This window comes from Peromyscus maniculatus, chromosome 7 (assembly GCF_049852395.1).
Source record: "Peromyscus maniculatus bairdii isolate BWxNUB_F1_BW_parent chromosome 7, HU_Pman_BW_mat_3.1, whole genome shotgun sequence".
Taxonomy (NCBI): Eukaryota; Metazoa; Chordata; class Mammalia; order Rodentia; family Cricetidae; genus Peromyscus; species Peromyscus maniculatus.
Window position 1 is genome coordinate 12,754,190 of NC_134858.1, and position 18,319 is coordinate 12,772,508.

The 18,319-nt window shown below is 41.5% G+C and overlaps 1 protein-coding gene across 6 annotated transcripts in view; it reads right to left on the reverse strand.

Moving 5' to 3' along the window:
- The window catches only part of Fat3 (FAT atypical cadherin 3), a 599,580-nt gene that overhangs the window by 338,323 nt on the left and 242,938 nt on the right, over nucleotides 1-18,319 (reverse strand). For all 6 annotated transcript variants that reach the window (XM_006990546.4, XM_016008861.3, XM_042280463.2 and 3 more), the window contains exon 3: nucleotides 6,344-6,658. In XM_006990546.4, coding sequence (XP_006990608.1) covers nucleotides 6,344-6,658 — 315 coding nt within the window. The remainder of the gene's footprint in view (nucleotides 1-6,343; nucleotides 6,659-18,319) is intronic.

Consider the following 18,319-nt stretch of genomic DNA (forward strand, 5'->3'; position numbering starts at 1 on the left):
AATTTACAGTTAATTCTCAAAACCACAGCACAGTAAGATGAGAGAGTTGGGGTAATTTACAAAGCTGGCTGCCTGTTCTGTAGCACTATCTCAGGCCTAGCCACCTCCCTTTGGTCAATGAAGTCTAGAGACTACACATCAAGCTCCTCAGGGGGACTTCAGCCTCTGCTGGGAATTTGTCAGAAACACAAATTACCAGGCTTCTCCACAGGACACCTTAGCTAATAAGATCACCTGGTGATTATCAAGTTGATGCATGGCTTGGGTTCCTCAGTTAACTCTCTTATTAATGGTGAGAGTTACCTGTTATCTCTTAGACTACATACCCAAAGGCAAGAGGCTATTATTCACAGCTGATTGAAAAAACTCAGGCTATCCAATATTTTGATATTAGATATCTACGTGTCTACATCCCAAGAAGCAATAGTCAGGTAGAACTTGAGGCATTCCCATGGAAGACACAATTTTGAAGACTCCTCTTTCTCAAATGATTTGGGGATTGTGTGTGTGTGTGTGTGTGTGTGTGTGTGTGTGTGTGTGTGTGTGTGTGCAGAGCTAGTCACTTGCAGATAAAGTATATTGTGCTCAGATTTATCCCAAGATGCTAAGCCTAAACTACCATTTACATGTAGGTAAAACAATAGGCCCATGAGCAGATCAATGGTCAGAGATCAGAGGCAGACATAGCAACTGCAGAAGGTAACTAAGATATCCCAAGTCCTGATAAGGATCCATGGGAAGAGCAGCGTTAAGCAAGGACCTGTTTCATAGACACATGCTATCAACACAATGGATGCCATGCCTGAGCCTGTGTTTATCAGAGGGAAGAAAGACAAAACCTCCAGTCTTCTGTACGTTACCCCTCTAAACAATCACTTAAGAGGCAGACTTCTCAAAGGAACTCTTAATAGGAACTCTTAAGACTCTCTGAACCATAACAACCATCAAACTCCCAAGCAAAAGAAGTGCAACTATCTGGAGGTTATGATCTTGCATAACATTTGTAAATCTTTTGCAATCCCCTCAATAATAAGAGCGTGCATCTTGGAGTAGCTGAAATATCTCTGGACTGGCTTTGGAGGTTAACTGAACCAGTTTATATTCTCTGGGTCGTGATCAGAACTCTGCCTCTGTGGACCAGCCCATTCCTCTGGACACTCAGGGCTGCCAGGCTCCCCTAGCTGCCTGCTTGCCCTGATACCAGCTACCCTGTTCATCTACATCATCTACAGAGTTCATCTACAGAGTTCAGTAGTTCATATTTTATGCAAGTTTCTTACACAGTTGACTTGTATGAGGTATGATGATCTATCTTCTCATGAGACTAAATCTCCTTAGTTCAGAAATCATCTTCTTTTATGTTCCTATCCACCAATATCAGATTCAGGTAAACAGCCGTACCAAAAATGCACTTCATAAAACTGAATGGAAAGTCCGAGTGCTACACACTGGTCAAGTGATGCAAAGTCCCTTCAAGAGGCACTCTTATGAGACAGTGGCACCCAGATGCAGTCTGCTCGTAGTCTACACAGTTGTTTGTCTAATGAGGAGCACAGACAGAGCAATAATCATGTCTAATGCATAGTGAGAGCTCTATCAAATGCTAGCCTGCTGAACTAGAGTAACACACTAGACAGAAATAAAGCAAATGTTCTGAAGCTACAGAGCAACTTCCCACCATTTCTCCCTAGTTTTGTGGGGATTAGCAGAGACTGGTCAGTTTGCATCTCTCTGCAAGTCCTGGAAGGAAGAACAGTTCCTCTTCACTTGATTCTGAACATTGTACAGCTTCTTGTTCATCACACTTGTGCAGCCCCAGCAAGGAGCTGCATTGGAGTGACCTCACCTGCTCTGTCTGCAGCTAGTGCAGGGTATTGGCCAAAGAAGACTTTCCAACTTGACAGCTTTTCTTTTTCTGCCTAACCTACAAGAAGTACTTGAAGAAAGCCCACAGCCCACTTATTTTACACAGCTCCAAATCTGGTAGGGGAAAACTCAAATGGATCTTTTGGCTCAGCAAAGAAATCTCTCTATCTCAGGGTCAGTGACATCCATTAGGTGCTGTAGGCTGTAGACCTAGAACATTGGCACAATTCACATTTACATTAATCATTTTCATCTTTATTTATCATGTAACACATTTCCAGAACAAGGCAAAACTCTTTAAATTTCATCTCTACCACAGAGAGAACAAAGGGTTAGTTTACTAGAATCAACAACATTCCACTTTTAAAAACTCAGAGTACAAATCTTTGGTAAACGTACTGGTTACCTATATCCCCTGCTTCAGTGTTGAAAAATATTGCATCAATGTTTTTGCCACAATTTCACACCAATGACTTTATAAGGATGGAAGAAATTCTGAAAATTAAAGCTGCTATTAGGGAGTCCATCAGATTCTCCCCACAACAAGAGCAACACCCTAAACAAGGAGCTTACAAGTTTCGGTGAGGTTGACCCCCCAGTGCTACAAAAATGAAAGAAAAAAGTACAACCTGGAGAAATAGCTCAGTCAGCAAAATGCTTGCTGTGCAAGCCTAAGAGGACCTGGGTTTGATCCCCAGCACTCATATAAAAAGCTGAGCAAGAGAGCATGGGCTTGCAATACCAGCCCTGGGGTGGGAGAGACAGATGTGTGCCTGGGGCTTGCTGATCAAAGACAGAAGGAAAGGATGAAGGAAGAAAGGAAGAAAAAAAGAAAGAAACCAAACAAATGAACAAACAACAAAACCGAGATGAACAGTATCTGAAGAATAACAATTGTGTTTTTTTTGAGTTCGGCCTCTGGTTTCCATATGTCTATATACAGATATGACCTCCCACCCACACAACATCTATATACACAGACACCTATGCACCCCACCCCACCCCCACATAAAAAAGAGATGTAGTCATAATAACACACATTTCTTATAGAGTTCTGCATTTTACTGGCATCCTCCACATGCCCTGTGACTTCCATTGTCCATGAGTAATAACTGTGCTGTAAGCAAAGTTGTGTTCACTTTCCAGATAAGAAACCTAGGCTTAGAAACATTAAAGCATATTCCTGCCATTAGCATAAAGCAGACAGGGCATCATCATTTATCATGGGACTTTGCTGTGCTAGGCAGTGTGGTAAGTCCTCATGGGACTCCTGAATTCCTTTCTGCAATCATTACTCATTGTTCTAGTTTCATAGCTGTTGCTGTGATAAAACACCCTTACAAAAAGCAACTTAAAGGAGAATGAGTTTATTGTAGTACACAGTTCCAACTCACAGTAGGAGGAGCAGCTTGAGACCTTTGCTAACATTATACCCACAGTTGAGAGAAAAGAGAAATGAATACACACATGCTCACTTGCTTCCTAGCATTTGCTCAGTTCAATTTCTCCACTCTTACACAGTACAGGATTGCTAGGGAATGGTGCCACCCATAGTGGGCATAGTATTTCCACATCAATTAATCTAGTTAAGTCAGTCCTTCACACACATGCCTACAGGCCAACTCAATGGTGACAATCCTTCATAGATTGTCTTTCCCCAGATGATGCTTGGCTGCACCAATTTGGCAAAGCTAACCATCACACTCATGAAAACTAAATTTCAGAGGGGATCAGTAACTTGCCCAAGCACCGAAAGCTGGTATCACCTGGACTGACTGATTTACTTCATGTTCTCTAGGGTGGTTCATAGAGTTTCACATTTATGAAGTCCACGGCAAGTATTTTAAAGATAGGATTCTAAACATAAAGCAATCCCTCCCTGACCAATCTCTCTTACCAAACCCATATTCACTAAAGCTCCTGTACTTCAGTTAAGTGTTGATTCTGCCACTGGGTCACAAGTGTTAACTGTTCTGTTACTTTCATATTACTTCTGGCCCCTCAAAAGCTCAAAACATATCTTAAGCTTATGATCTTATTTATTGGATTTTGTGATAAAAAGAAATAGGTGCCATGATCTTAATAACTGAATAAACAAGATATATTGTTTTCTTATATTGTGTCTGAAAACCAAGGCATGCTGTGCATTTCTTGGAGACAATTAGACAAGTTAGATGAAAATGTCATTCTGGGCACAGTTTTAAAAAATCTCTAGCAAAGACAGAGATATTATGCATACAATTAAGGCTCTTATTATGCAATGTAAGCCACATTATGATAATGTAGGGCTTTCTGAAAATTCATATGCAGAAAAGACAGTGTGCAAAAGGTCTACTCTAAGTTCTTCACATCAGACACATATTATCTATGATAATCATTCCTCTTTCAAGAGTGTGTGTGTATATGGTTGGGTACACATGTGTGTATATGTGTGTTACATGCATATACACACATGTGGCCATGTATATGTGGAGGCCAGAGGATAACCTTGAGTGTAATTCTTTAGCAACAATGTCTATGTTATTTTTGATACAAGGTCTCTCACTGGCGTGGAACCTGTTAGGCTAAGATGGATGGCCAGAAAAACCTAGAGGTCTGCTCATAAGAGGTATTTGTCTTTTTCAACTCTAAGCAAAGGCCAGCAGCAGTTGAACTTGTCCCTCTGTAGAGTCCTTTAACCTAAAAGCAGGGTGTCAGGTCTTCTTCTGATGACTGAAATGGTGACAGGATCAAGAAGGAACAGCATAATGTTGAGCTTGCGGCATCAAATGTCACACACAACTTACTTATTGACATTGCCTTTGCTTTTCCCCATCTCCTCCCCTCACCCTTCTCCTCCTTTCTCCTGTCTCCTCTGCTCTCCCTTCTTCTCCCCTCTTCCTTCTCCTCCCCTCTCTCTTCTCCTTCCCTCTGCCTTCCCCCTGTTAAATCTGTAAAGTATCTGCATTCATTTCTCTCTCTTCACATTTTATAGTCCTATGCTACAGCACAGAAGTGGACCAGAAGGTCTTCTTGGCACTGAACAAGGACTTAGTTCTCAGGTATATGGTGACTGTTTGTGCTGGGTCTGCCTCAGATGCTGGGCCAGGCTCCATTATCTGTGTCTTCTCCTTCTAGCATAAGTATGCCTCGGCCAGACACTGCTAGCAGATCACTACCTTTCATTTATAATGAGACAGAGTTCAAGTCCTGATCAAATACTTTTTTGTTTTGTTTTGTTTTTCGAGACAGGGTTTCTCTGTGTAGCTTTGCGCCTTTCCTGGGACTCACTTGGTAGTCCAGGCTGGCCTCGAACTCACAGAGAACCGCCTGCCTCTGCCTCCCGAGTGCTGGGATTAAAAGCATGCGCCACCACCGCCCAGCTCTGATCAAATACTCTTAAGAGCATTGAAATATGACTAAAAGTTGACTGATGGACTCAGAACTAGGTTTATAAAAACAAAACAAAACAAAAAAAAAAAAAACCCTTCTAGTTTTGTGAATTGGAACTTGATATCTATAAAGGACATAATGTCCACTGTATATTTCTCCTTTAACAAATAAAGGCAAATAATGACCAATTCCATTAGTGTTCCTGAGGAAAGTCTATCCACACCAACAAGCATCAACCAAGCCCAACATTGACCAACATTAATTCACCTTCCCAGAGAAACATGAAAGAATTCCATTATTCTAAATTTCAATTAATTAAGTCCCCAACCATCACATTCTCCCTGAGGGCTTGAAGTCTCTGTTCAAATCTAACAGTGGCACAGTATAGGAGAGCAGTAACATGCCGAGATTGACTTCACCACAAAGCCATGTTCTAGTCGGCAACCTGGTCAGGACACATTCAGCCCAAATCCACACTGTCCTGATCAGTACTGCTTTCTAACATACACTTAACAAATTCAACTCTTTTTATAGCCTTTAGAAACCTTTTGGGCAAAAGGTCGGAAATGAAATTGTGCCTACTTTTGTGTAAAGCTTCAGATACAGACATGTGAAGTTCTTTGGAACACTGGCACTTCATTGATGGAGAATGTAGGGAGGGAAACTTTTGAACTTATAGCTAAGCCTTTGAGAGCTTCCTTTACAAAAAGCTGGAGTGAGGCCAAGCAAGGCAGAAGGACCTAGAAGTAGAGGCCTCACAATGCTAGCTCACACAATGAACCCAGCAACAGGCTGCTGCTCTGGAGAAAGAGAAGAGTGTCTGACCATCTGAGAGGTCCTGGACCATGTTTTACAATGATTGGAGCAAGCCTGCAGCTTGTTGTCTGTGCTGTTTCTGATTATTACTACATCAGTTCACCTCAGTGTCAGGTGAGATCGAAACACTCTAAGTAGACAGAAGAAACACCCACTTGGGCAAAAACTACCCCCAGAAAAGAAGACTCTGTTCCATAGACAATAAAATAGGAAAGCCAGCAACAGCAAGGGCCAGAAAACACATTTAAAAGTGGACAGCCAATTTCAATTCAGCCAAGCAAGTACTTACCTGTTTTGATATTTATGGCAAAAAAGTTCTGTGGGTTTCCACTTGTAATCCTATAGGTCAGTCTTTCATTGGAACCAGAGTCAGGGTCTTCAGCTTGTATCTGAATGACAGACACATCCTTGGGAGAGTTTTCCATGACAACAGGATAATAGATGGGTTCCGAGGTCAGGGGGGCATTGTCATTCACATCTTCAACTTCTATGTAGACTTCAATGGTGGAATAGAGAGGGACCACGCCCCTGTCTGTGGCGTACACTGTCAGCCAGTATGACCCCGTTGTCTCTCGATCAAGAATGTCAGCAGCAGTGATGACTCCTAGGGAAAAAACACAGAGCAATGATGGCTCAGGCAAGGGGAGGCAGGTAAGTGAGTCACACAGAATTCCGGAGGGCAGCACAAATAGTCTGGGCATATTGAAGAAGATTAGCAGACAGTTGGCCACACACACACACACACACACACACACACACACACACACACACACACACACCACAGAGAAGATGGAAGAGTGAGAAGACAGTCTTTTGAGAGATAAAAAGAGCCCCATCTTGCAAGCCAATCTCTCTATTTGATGTGACGCGCTGAATTGATTTCATACAAAACAAACACTCTTCTCAGGTAAATTATTTTATCTACTCATTTACAGGAATGAAATAGACCCTTCAAATGTTCTTGTCTGTTAGAATGGAAAATGTTTTACCTGCAAAGATCTAAGCCTGCACCATACTGTTTTCCCGAAGAATCAAATGTCACAGCTATTCTGCAACAGTCAGGGAAGAAGCCATATCAATACACTTTCTAAATGAGCTTCATCACCCTCAAGGACTCTATTGAGGGCTCTAAATAAACCCTGGACCACTCTGAGAGAGGCTCATGGGCAATCATTTTAAATTAGGCGAAAAAAATCGCCTAAGCTACTTTCTTCTGGCTTTCTTATTTCATAGTTGAAATGAAAGCCAAACAGAAAATCAAATAACAGCCAGAGACACCAAAAAGACAACACTATACTTTCTTATGTCACATCATGGCCATCACCCCAACAGCCAAGTAACAGAATTTTATCACAAGGATAGGACTGAGCCATAGTTACCACGATGGGAAACCAGGTCCCAGCTTAGGACATCTCAAAATTAGTTAGGATGCTCTTAGAAGGTGTGGGGCTCATTAAACCCTTAAGCTACAAAAGGCAACTGGAAAAGCCTCAGGAGCTGGTTCCCCAGCAATCCTAATTCCCAGTTCCTTCATTCAAAACTGGCCTTTTGTCTAACTTGGCATACAATTTGACCTGTAGACCTAGTAAAAAAAAAAAAACAACTATTAAGTATTGCACTGGGAAGGGAGAGAGCATCTAAACAGACACAGGTTGGAATAGCCAATGATGAGTGCCCCTCAGGATAGGGGGGAATATTCAAAAGAGGTGAGGCAGTTGATACTGCAGCCTAAGCTCCCAAGTTATTTATCACAGTTTGTCACAGTGATATGTCAGAGACAGAGATCACAACATGCATAATATGAGATTTACTTGAGATCCCATTCTTTATGTAAGAACTTTTTTTTATATAATAAAACTCATGCTCAGAAAAAAGAAAGCTTCCTACCTATTTATTTTTCTATTCTTATCTAAAATAATTTCTTAAGTACTGAATTTATGAGGCAAAGACATGTGTTTTGTGTGATGTACGTGTCTGTGTACTTGTTCATTCACGTGGATGTAAGCACTTGTACATATGGGATGTGTGCACATGGAGGCCACATATTCACCTTGGGGTTGTTCCTCAGGTGCTATCTACTTTTTTTTTCTTTTGAGACAGTGTCTCTCATTTGCCTGGGATTTCCAGTTTGTCTACACAAGCTGGCCAGCAAGTCCCAAAAAAATCTGCCTGTTTTACCCCAGTGCTTGGATTATAAGCACATATTACTATACCCAGCATTTGTGCACAGTGTTAAGAAAAGAAAGTAGTTTTCCAAGTCATCTCTCTAGTCCTGCATACACATTGCTAACTGTGCTTGACCTGTTATCTTCCAGAAAGCGTGTATCAGTACTGGGTGTTCTCGGGAGACTGCTATCAGAAATCTTCATCTTTATATAATGAATAATATTTATTAGGAAGAACAAAAAAATTAAAATATACTATAATTTGTCTCCTGGAATAATAACTATTGAATTCACCAGTCAGAATGTTTGAGTCATTCTTTTAATTTTAAAATATAATTATTTCTTTTATTTATGTGTATGTGTGTGTGCTTGCATGCAAGTGCCCATGCAGGCCAGAGGGCTTCAGATCCCCTGAAGTTACTGGAGTTACAGGTGGTTGTGAACTGCCTGAGGTAGGTGCTGGGAGCTGAACCCATGTCTTCTGCAAGAGCAGTAAGCACTCAGGCACAGAGGCATCTTTCCTGCCTTTGAGTCATTCCTTTCTAAATTTTAATAATTTAGCTCAGTCACAAAAATGTCCCAGTTATGGTAGGACAAAAGGCAGAGATGATGCTGGTAAGTTTGCTAGTCTGCTAGAGGTATAACTTTAATTAAGTCAAAATATGTTAACAGCCCCAAATTCTTCAGGGTTGAAAATATGGAGATTTTAAATGAAATGTCAGAACATGACCTTTGGGTCTTGAATTGAGATTGTCTTAATGGGATGTGCTGTCAGATATTAGCTGTACCTTCATCCAATTTTTAGACCTATTTGCTACAGGTCTTCAACTCTCTAAGGATAGAGTTGGGTTCTCCTAGTATGTAGTCTGGGAATTCCAGGATTTTTAGAAAAGGCTTTTTTTCGAAAGGCTCCCTAAACAGGTATGAATTCAGTAGCTGCTCTGGTGTGGACTCCTGAGCTGCAGATAACAAAAGTGCCACCATTACTCTTTTTAGGAGACTTCTAGATGTTTCTCTTTTCAGATAAGAAACATGCAAGCAAAGCTTGCAGATTCAAATTGTACACTTAGGATCTTAGAAGGAGTATCAGGAGTAACAGCCTTAAATAAATGCCCAGTAACATAATGAAAGCAGACACCACATATGCTCTTTCCCCAGAGAATGCCTCTTGACTTGCATGGTGATTTGATGCTTACCAAAGAAACCTAGGTCCTGTAAATAGCTGCACACAGCACACAGAGACTACTTACCAAATAAATAAAGAGCTGGGTTTATTTCCCAGATCAAACACATTCTAGGCAATGAAAATGCAACATCCAACAAAATAAGATGGACCAGGTCTTGAGTTTTGTACCGTTTCTCCCCATTTATAAGCTGTGACATCAAAAGCCCAGCTACATCTATTATGACACACTTGCTGAAGCTTACATGGGAAAACTATTCTGTAAAAGTTCTGCTTTGTTTCATTTATCCACGTTGAATCTTGCCAAATTACTTTTTTCCTTTGAGCAATGATGGCAAATCATAGACAATGTCATACTTCGATAATCAGCTTTGGTTATCAGATCACGGGCAGTGCACATATACAAAGGCGTTAGAATGTGTGAATGACAGTGATAATCAACTTACTTTTCTTTACAATAGAAACAATAAGCCCTTTGCTTCCCTATTTATTTATCACCAAATAGGCCACTACGGCAGCATAAAAACCAAGTCCCCAAAGGGGCAAAGTCTATGGTTTTTCCTAATTGAGTTTCGCCAGTTCTCATCATGTATAGATTTCTTTGATTGTTTTCCAATTTTCATTTGAATTTCATCCTATTAAACGGCTGTGACCTCTGACACTCCCCTGCCTTACATTCTTCTGCTGTTCCTAATTGAGATGAAATGTGCCCACTTGGGCTATGGACAGCGCCAGAGGCACTGAGGAGACCCAGATAACTGCAGTGCTAGACTAAGCTGTAACAAGGAGACAAAGGAATTCTATGGTCCCTATAATGGAACTCTGAGGGCAGCTTGAGTATTTGTTAAGTACCTAGATTCTGGCTTTGAATGGGAAGGGAAAAGGACAGGGGAGAAAAAGAAGACTATCTTAGGACACTTGGTTACCATACTGACTTTGGCCACATGCAAGAGAATTTAATCTCTTAAAATATTTCTATACTTAAATTACCTCATGATCATAAGCTATTTAAATAACAATTCAGGTTAGTGAGGTCTTTTATGAAATGACTGAGATTTGTGAGGAAATTATCTTGTATTTACAAGGCAGATATGAAAAGTCATGTCAATTTTTTCCCCTTTATAAAGACATTTATTTAGGAACTACCCATAATGCAAAGTAAATAATATGAATAAAATCAGAAACTTCTATTTTATGATTTTTGAAAGTGACAACAATACTGTGAAAATACAAGATTATGTAAATTGTCCTGACTTCATGTTGGTATTCTGCCTGCAGAAGCCCTGGCTGACACAGTTGAAGGGTTCTGATCCTCGAAACAATCAGTGTGTGCACAGTCCTAGACAGACCCTGGCATCCAGGGAAATAGTACAAGATGCTTCTGAAGCTGGGGCCCTCCACCCCACATGCATAGCTTTAGGTTAACTGTGTATTCCTTAACGAGCTAGAGCCGCAGAAAAACCAGGGTGAGTTTCTAGAAATAAGGGTCTAGGGTTCTTGCAGCTGCTGCTACATCTACATTTTCTCCTTGTACCCACCTCAGTTCATAAATAAGCACAGAAAGTTCCAGGAACTACATAAGATTGCAACAGGGAGGCCAAGAGTGGGGTGCGACACGACCAGAGGATACCCAAGTAATCCTGGAGTCTCAGAAGACAGCTCAGAAGACAGAAGGACATAGGTCACACAGTACAGGGTATATGTGAGTGTGTGTGACTGCATGTGAAGTCCGTGTGTGTGTGTGTGTGTGTGTGTGTGTGTGTGTGTGTGTGTGTGTGTGTGTGTACATAATTATATGTGGGAATACATACACATGTTTCAACATCAGGTGTCATTCCTCAGGAACTGTCTTGGCTTTTGAAATGGTCTGTCTCACTGGGACCTTGATCTTGCTGATTAGATAGCACTGCCTGTACCACCATGCTCTGCTTTTTCCCACAAGTGCTGGGGACTGAACTTAGGCCTTCTTGTTTGGGAAGCAAGCACTTTCCCAAACGAGTCATCTCCCCAGCACATACATAACACAGGGGGCTTTTTGGGATGGGTTCAGACCACCTGCTGGCTTGAAATCTTATGTATGTTCAGCAGCCATGGAAGTAGGGCCCTGTCTTTCTGACGAGTAGGTTTATTCACAGCCTTAATAATGAAGTTAGTGGCTATCCTCTACTAGCCTGCTGGGGCTGTGGCCTAGGGCATATCAGACCCTGCCTACCTTACTCAGCACGAACCCCACACCTACAGAGCACCTGACAGATACTGCATATAGTAACCAAACAATAAATTAGGCTTGAGTATGTGTGTGCTGTTTCTATCTCCAGAGGCCCTGTGGCTCCTGCCATGCAGGAAGAACCTAACAGAGAATTATCATCCTTTGTCATATCCATTAATGGTGTCCAACATGTGGCAATAAGCTGTAAAGCAAAAGAGTGCACCTAGAAAGCCCAGGAGAGCAGAGACAGAATGAGCTGTTAAAAACATGATTTAATTAAAATAGTAGGGGGCCCAGCTAAGAAAACCTCAGTTTCTCACTGGTTGGCGCAGGCTGTGCATCGCCCACACAAACACAGCAGATGTAGTAGACCTGTGAGCTCACTCTACTACAGAGACACTCTGGAGAGTCTAGTGGTACATACAAGTAGCAAAACACCACGTTTGGCCTGTGGGCCTCCAACAGGCCTCCATCACATGCCTAAAGGCCACAGTCAGAAATGCATATAGACCCCCAAGTCATGGATCAAGTATAAGGGCTGCTCCATCTGTGACAAGGTGACTCAAGGACCATCACAGAGGAAGAATCAGTTGGTGGCAGTCTTCCAGCCATGGCCTAAGAGCCCAGTTGTTACCTAGAAAATCTGGCCTGGGTCTGACTAGATTGGTGCAATAGCTTTAGGGTCCCTTGAAAGGAGGATTGCCTTCTACTGAGATTGCCTCCCTCCATGTACAATAAAATTTCTGAATTCTTCTCCCTATGCTACCACGTCACAATTGAACTGGAGTAACCCTCCCTTAACACACACACACACACACACACACACACACACACACACACACACACACACGAATGCACACACAAACGCACATGGGTTCATGCATGCAAATAATCTCTCTTTCTTCTTAATTCACAAATTGAACATTCTGCTTTGTGAAATTAGTAAACAGGTCCTCAAGCAGATGTGACCTCTACTTTTCCTGCTGTAATTACATTTACAGTTTCGTGGCATTTAGTGCACAGTCCTGTAGTTTTCTTCCTGTCGGTCCCTCTCTCGGTTCCGAAAGGGAACAGTGTCTGACTCATCTTCTATCTTCCTTGTGCTTAGCACAAAGCACAGACAATGGAAAAGAAACATTCCTGAACCACTGCCCTGCACAGTAGCACTTTGCCAGAGACCACACCAGCAGGTGAGGACCGTAAAACCTTGTCTTCAGGAAGACCATAAAACCTACTATGAGCACGTTGTGCAGCAGGGATGGTGAGGAAGGCAGGCAAACATGAAATATATTTATTCATAACAATTAACTGCTTCAAAGACATAGCCGACACAGGATTTTCGAATCAGCTATAAAAATACTTTATTTTAATGAGTGGGCTTAATTGGCCATTTGTGTACATTCCTGCAGAGAGACAATATTAAAGCCCTAACTAACAGTTGTTCACAACCAAAGGCCCCAGAAACACCGTATTCTGCCCATCAAGCTGCAGTAGCAAGCATGACCAGAGAGGTTTCAAAGGCTGGTTAAATAGACGGGCATAGTGACATCTGGGAATCATCCAAAACCCCTGAGTGGAAAAAAATAATCCCAGAAGCAAGTCTGTGCTGCCCCACTGCTCAGTGCACACCGACCTCCCAAGAAGCCTGGCTCCTCTGGGAACTGGTGCAGCCTGCTGGCTCACACTCTGTTTTCCATGGCCCAACTTATCTTTGGAGAGTGATCTGGATCCGACAGCCACAACTGTTCTAAAATGAAAAACTACAACGATTTAGCTCCCATTACATAATAATTCACAACCTCCAATGGACAAGCACAAGTCACTTAGGACTCCCATTTGGAACAGCGTATCTCTTGGAGTTCAGATGACAGCGGTAATTCATTTGGATAATGTGATTCATATACTGTCCCTCTCCTTCGCTGTAACCTTTGCCACAATGAGGTGATGCCATGGCAGAGTACCATCTCAAAGGAGTTGGAAGCAAGTCCTTTTATGTCCACGAAAACTGAGTCCAGCAGATGGACAAGGAGCACTTTATTTTTACAGGAACGAAAACAAGTGGTATTCATTGATTTTCGTAGTAATTAGTAGCTATCAGTTCATAAGATGTGGAATCATTGCACCGTGACAATTTTATTATACTTTTGTGAGTATATACAGGTGACAGTTTTATCATACTTTTGTGAGCATATACAGGTGACAGTTTTATCATACTTTTGTGAGTGTATACAGGTGACAGTTTTATCATACTTTTGTGAGCATATACAGGTGACAGTTTTATCATATTTTTGTGAGTGTAAACGGTGGACATGTGGATATGAACTCAGGTCCCCACACTAGCATGGAAAGTACTTTTCACCCATTAAGCCATCCTCCCAGCTTGGCTTGTGATTTCAAAAATTAAATATGACAAAAAGGAAAAAAATAGGATGCCTGTATGTAGTAAGAAAAAAACCACTTTTGACAAAATGCATGCACAAAAGAGGCAGAGGCCAGGGCGGCAGGGTTTAGACACGGCACAATGAAAGTGGAGTTGGAAAGACTATGCTTTTCCTTTGTCCTTTGGAAGTGATGTCCCCTGCGGAAGGGTCACTTTCCTAGTCTATAAGGTGAGGGCATCTCCTCCTAACAGCCACAGATTTGAGGACATGACACAGTTAGTCCACCTATCACAAAATGGTGAGAAACACTGTTGACTATGCTCAGTGTTTAGCAAGTCTGTAATCAAGGCTTTAACTATTAGACATTTTTGATGTTTACATGATTATCGTAAAATTGCTAGCAGTTTTTATAAGGCAATATACATATTGCAACTATGTATTTTCCTAAAACCCAATAATCAAATATTACTCCTCAAATTCTACGGCCATGACTAAACAGCAAAGATGGAAATCTCCATCTGTCCACCACCATTCATGGAGGCTTCTTGGGAACAAATTACCTCCTCCCTCAGCTTTGTCCCAGCCTTAGAAACATCATAATGCTTGTCACCAGCTGACAGGCTGTGTCTCCACCCTGCATTTATGCACTGGGAGACTTTGTGTTATTTGGCAATATTTTCTTACCTTGCTTTGGGTCTCCATTCCCAAACTAGAGGCCATTACAACTTATAATTAAGCCTTTCACAAAAGTAACCATTCTTTTATGCAGTCTACCCCATGCGGATAGAGACTGTTGTTACACTGAATGATTGTAAATTGTCATTCTATTAGAAACAGGTACAAATTTATACACATATGCATAATACATGTGTGTATATGTACACATATAATAGAAATAATGAGGCGGTACCTTGATTCTCTCACTAAACTGCAAAGTCTCTGAGCTCATGAGTGATGCCTCTTTTCTTCTGAGTATATCGTGTGGGCTCAAAGGTCAGCCTCCTCATTTGGACTGAATGATTATTAATTTGCACATGTCAAAACTCACTGGTAGAACTGATGTCGAGCCAGGAGGCAGGAGGAGAGATAAAACACAGTGTGTCTCAAGTACAGGCTCAAAGGCAACCGCATGCTCGTGTCACTTTCTTGAACCCAATCCATCATAGACAGAACAGAAAATGGAAATCCATATTAGAAAAGAGCTCAACAGAAAAGTCGAAGGAGGGAGGGAGAGAGACTGGAAGCAAGTCTGTATGTGCATGTGTTCATATGCATTCATAAACTCCATGCACAGCTGACTGCTGGATTCCTGGATGGTACTTGGTTTGTATACAGGAATCCTGACAGTTAATGGCATTAGGGCCCTGACTCTGCACCACTATTAATAGGCACCCGATTAGTGTCTTTCTATTTACAGCTGTCCACAGGCTTCGTAATTTCCCAGTGCATATTACCATTCATTGGTAAAGGGCACTCTAGGAAATCTAGTCAAAGACAATAGCTCAGCCACAATTAAAACAATTGCATTAGCTGACCTGAAGACAAAGCAAAGGGTGCTGGGAAATTCCCTGCAATATTTTACAATCCCAACTAATTAAAGATCACATCCCCCATACAGCCAGAGAGCAGACACAAGGAATACCCGCAGCTGAAGACTTTCTAGTTTGATAGTTACTATAATGAATTTGGTCCCTGAGGTACAGGACAACAGAAAGCAGCTTCTAGCTGAAGGTAGCAGGATGAAAGTCTGGCTTCCCTCAATTCCAGGGTACTTCTTCCTTATGACCCATCCATCTCACAGGACAGTCATCAGCTAATTTTTCTGCAAGGAACACGGGGGATGTAAAGGGGGTGGGGTGATCTCTCTTTAACCTGTTAAATGCCTTCCATAGGTTTAATGTTGACAAAGATTAAAAATAGCATGTCATGATTGTCAGGCTATAAGCTGGATGGATTTCCTTTATTAACTAAGGAGAGCTGCCCCTTATCGAAAGCAGGCAGTAGACTAAAAATGTTTTTACCATATGATTAAAGTATCTTTACACAGGCAGCCCCAGGCACCTCAAGTCATTGCTTTAAGGCCTGGAGGTAAATTAAGGTGGCCCTTTCTTTTCCCATCTCTAATAGGATTGTACATTCTGCTGTTGGCAAACCCGATTACACTATTACCCACTGCAAAAGCCTCAGTTCTGAATGCCGATGTGTGTTCTGTCACATTCAGCTTGAAGAAGAATTACACCTGACCACTTTGTTCTGATAAGGGGGAAAATTCCTGGGACTGTTTTTAGGGAAACTGAAACAGAGAAGTATAAAGAACAGTGCACATTAGGCCTTGTGTGTGAGAGCTAGCAGATGGCTCTATTTTGAAACACTGTGGTATATTTCCGCCTTTGAAGTTTTTGTACAACCAGACTAATCACGTTCATCAGCATTTTAGAACAGCTATGTCCCAATCAATGCGGGTGCTTTAATCACCAACATAAATTCATTCTTAGAAGAAAAAAAGACCACATAGATAACACCACATTAAATATAGATTTCACTGATACCAAATTAAATTAAATTACATAACTCAACCTAAACTAATGTTTTACAGCTCAACACAAATATTTGGGAAATGATCTGTAAAGGAATAAGAAGCTTGAGTGAGTTTGGCTTTTCTCTGTCAATGGTGCTTTTTAACTCTGGTCAACAAAGATGCACAGGTACTTTCTCTGCTAGCTCGTGCAGACTGGAAAGTGAACACAGAATTGTTCTCACTTCAGTTCAACCCAAGTCTGACTACCAGCGATTTCAAATGAAACCTTCAGCCTGTGTGTTAGTTTTCCCAGTCTCAGGGCCTAGTGCAGGCTTTCAGCTTTAGGCTGTCTATCACTTTGCTGAGAGAAGTCACAGTTCTTGTGCACTGTCCTCTAACACAAGGTAACTGACTGGCTGGTTTCTAGGTTATCCAGGCTCAATCACGTAAAGGATGGCCTCTTCTCAGGAAGCAGTCAGGACTCAGTTTCTACCCAGACTGACTTAAACCGACACAGAAGATAGCCAAGGCAAGGTCAGATGTAGAGGAGATGCTGCTGTTTTTGTCTGTGACTTGTTTCCATGCGACATCCAAAATGAAAGTTGGACTTTGTATAACATAATGAAGTGGATGGAGCCAAGGCACCTCCCATGAACTGAATGAAACAACCAGGTCAGCTCATGCCATGTGGGGATTTTCTCTATTCCTCTTCTGCCTCTTTTGCAAAGACTTGGTCATCCCACCCTCTGGAATTCCAAGGCAAATTTCACGCACCACCAGTACCCATTAACCATACTATGCATCAATTTCCATTTTAATATTCCAACTGGGCATCAAAGGTCATTAGTAACTAGCTCCGTGTGAACAGCACCTAGCACAAGGAAGGACACATAGGTCTTCAATGAATGTTTGCTAAAATAGTAGCATAAACAGGAAAGTACAATAGAGATGTTAAGAAAATGAAGGGCATGAATAACCAAAGGTAAAGTTAAAAATTCATTTTGCAAGTCAGGCAGCAAGAATGAATTAAATACAAAGCAGTAAATTCTTTGAGGATGAAGGCAGATCTGTCCTTCCCCACATCCCCTATGTACCTACACTTCTCTCTCTCTTCATACTGAAGATTGAATGTAATCACAGGGTTATAACAGATACAGAAAACCTTGGAAAGGAACTCTCAGCTATCTTATAAGTAAGACTTTCCCAAAGTACTTACCATCTGAATTCCTTAATACAGTGATTGACTGACAGATTCTGACCAATTTAAGCTGCAGTATCTCCATAATTACCAGATGATGTCATGCCATAAAATCTGGAGATACACTCAGGTCAGGGTCTGACTCTGTTATTAAGTGGTGGTGTGACCTTTAGCCAGCCAATAAATTTCTCATCATGTCTGTTTCCTTCTTCAGGAGATGAGGATGATAACAGGAAAAGGATACCTAGTCCACAGGGCCACTAAGATAACTAACTGAGAAATGTGTGTAAAAGTGCTAGAAAGACAGTTTTCAGTATTTGTATACAATTAGCCAAACAGAAATATTTTTTCCATCAAAAGCTTTCTGGGTATGCATCTGCTGATAGTGTTGAAAATGAACAGACTGAGTTTTGACCTGCATCTTCCTCTGAAAACAACCCTGTGATACAGGTTCATCATCTGACAAAACGGGCTCAGACCTAAAGTGCAGCAGAAATCAGCCATGCTCCCTTTTGAGTTGGGGTGAAGGGCTATAGTACCTAGGGAAAAGGGGGAAGTGTTTCTGTGCCAAAGGGGGATGATATGTGATACATGTGTGATACAGAAGGACA